This window comes from Terrapene carolina, unplaced genomic scaffold (genome assembly GCF_002925995.2).
Source record: "Terrapene carolina triunguis isolate 2854851 unplaced genomic scaffold, T_m_triunguis-2.0 Scaffold46874, whole genome shotgun sequence".
NCBI lineage: Eukaryota > Metazoa > Chordata > Testudines > Emydidae > Terrapene > Terrapene triunguis.
The window spans coordinates 4,188-5,841 of record NW_020711225.1 but is presented as its reverse complement, the minus strand read 5'-3'; the positions used below and the strand labels follow the sequence as shown (position 1 = coordinate 5,841).

Here is a 1,654-nt window from a genome sequence, read left to right as displayed (position 1 = left end):
GGTAAGAGCTGCCCTTGAAGTACAGGTTGCTGAGGTAAGCCCCAGACTCTCCACATTCCCTGACTTGTACATCCAGGGGGATAAAATGTGGAGGGTGTGGGGCGCCTCACTGTGGCTCTGGTTCCCTGGGCAGCTCTTACCAAGGCCTGGCTCTGGCTTCCAGCCTGGAAATGGGGCAGAGTCTTGGGTAAAGGGGAATAGTAGAGGAAGAGATGGGGCAGAGGAAAGGGCCTCCAGAGAAGAGGTTCCAGGATGAAATACGTGGTCATGGCCATCGCTCGTGTTTTTCCTCTCCCATGTCACCAGTGCTGGAGCCAGGTGATGAACTGACCCTTCACTTGACAAACGCCCTGATTATCCTCTCACGAAGGTGTTTACTTTTCACACTGTACACGATTGGGTTCATCAGGGGTGGGACCAGCAGGTAGACGTAGCCCAGGATAATCTGAAGCAAGTGAGTAGAGCTATTTCCGAATCTGTGTATCAAAGCCAGGCCAATGTCTGATGTGTAGAAGAGCACGACAGCGCAGAGGTGGGAGACGCGGGTGTTCAGGGCCCTCAGGCACTCTGTGTGGGATGCAACGCTCAGCATTGTTTTGACGATCATCACATAAGAGAGAAATACGAGCAGTGAGTCTAACCCCACCATGAAGAATGTAAGAAACAACCCATAGATGTTGTTCACTGAGATGTCTGAACAAGCTGCCTTCATGACGTCCTGGTCCATGCAGTAGGAATGAGAGAGGATATTGTCTCGACAGTATCTGAACTGTTTCAGGAGTATGGGGAGTGGGAGTATCATGGCCACTGGCCTTAGCACAGCCACAAGTCCCATCTTGGCTATCCTCGGTGGAGTTAAGATGGAGGTATATCTCAGTGGGTTACAGATTGCGATGAAGCGGTCAAAGGCCATCAACAAGAGGATGGAGGATTCAATTTTGGAAAGCGAGTGGATGAAAAAAGTCTGGGCAAAACAGGCATTGAGGCTGATTTCCCTAGAGTTAAACAAGTATATGCTCAGTATTGTTGGCATGGTGGCTATCGATAAGCCAAGGTCTGTGACGGCCAACATGGAAAGGAAAATGTACATGGGCTCATGGAGGCTTGGATCTGTTTTTATAATGAACAGAATGACTGAATTTCCTACTATGGAAATGAGATACATGAAGCAGAAGGTGATAGAGATCCAGAGATTGATGTCTTCCATCCCAGGTAGCCCAGTGAGAAGGAACACTACAGAGTTGAAGTCGGTGTTATTGACAGCTGACATAATGTACTGGGCAGGTCCAGAGACTTTTGATCTTTCCTTCCTGAAAGAAAAAAGAACAGGAGACTAGATGATATTTAGCTAGACAACTTTTTGCTCTCAGTGAAAGTCTAGGGATTCCCAGGACCTCAAGGAAAATCAGCAAATATATTGTCTTGGATTTATACCAGCAATAGGAAGATAGGCACTGCCAGACTAGATCAGACCTGCAGTCTGTCTAGCCCAGTGTGCTGTGCCTAGTACGAGATGCTGCAAAGGAAGGAGGAAGAAGCCCTGCAATAGGGAACTAAGAGATACCCTGATCCTAGGGAAAGTTTCCCCCTGACACCCTCTAGATAGACATATTTTGTCGTGTAAATTAGGAAGGTTTAGAGCCCTTACAAGATG

At 47.8% G+C, this 1,654-nt stretch overlaps 1 protein-coding gene across 1 annotated transcript; it reads right to left on the bottom strand.

Annotated features, from left to right (window-relative positions):
• Positions 1-334: 334 nt before the first annotated feature.
• Positions 335-1,270, bottom strand: LOC113405635 (olfactory receptor 51G2-like). The gene has a single exon (XM_026646854.1). The coding sequence runs from the start codon at positions 1,268-1,270 to the stop codon at positions 335-337; it is 936 nt and encodes a 311-aa protein (XP_026502639.1).
• Between the last annotated feature and the right edge of the window lie 384 nt (positions 1,271-1,654).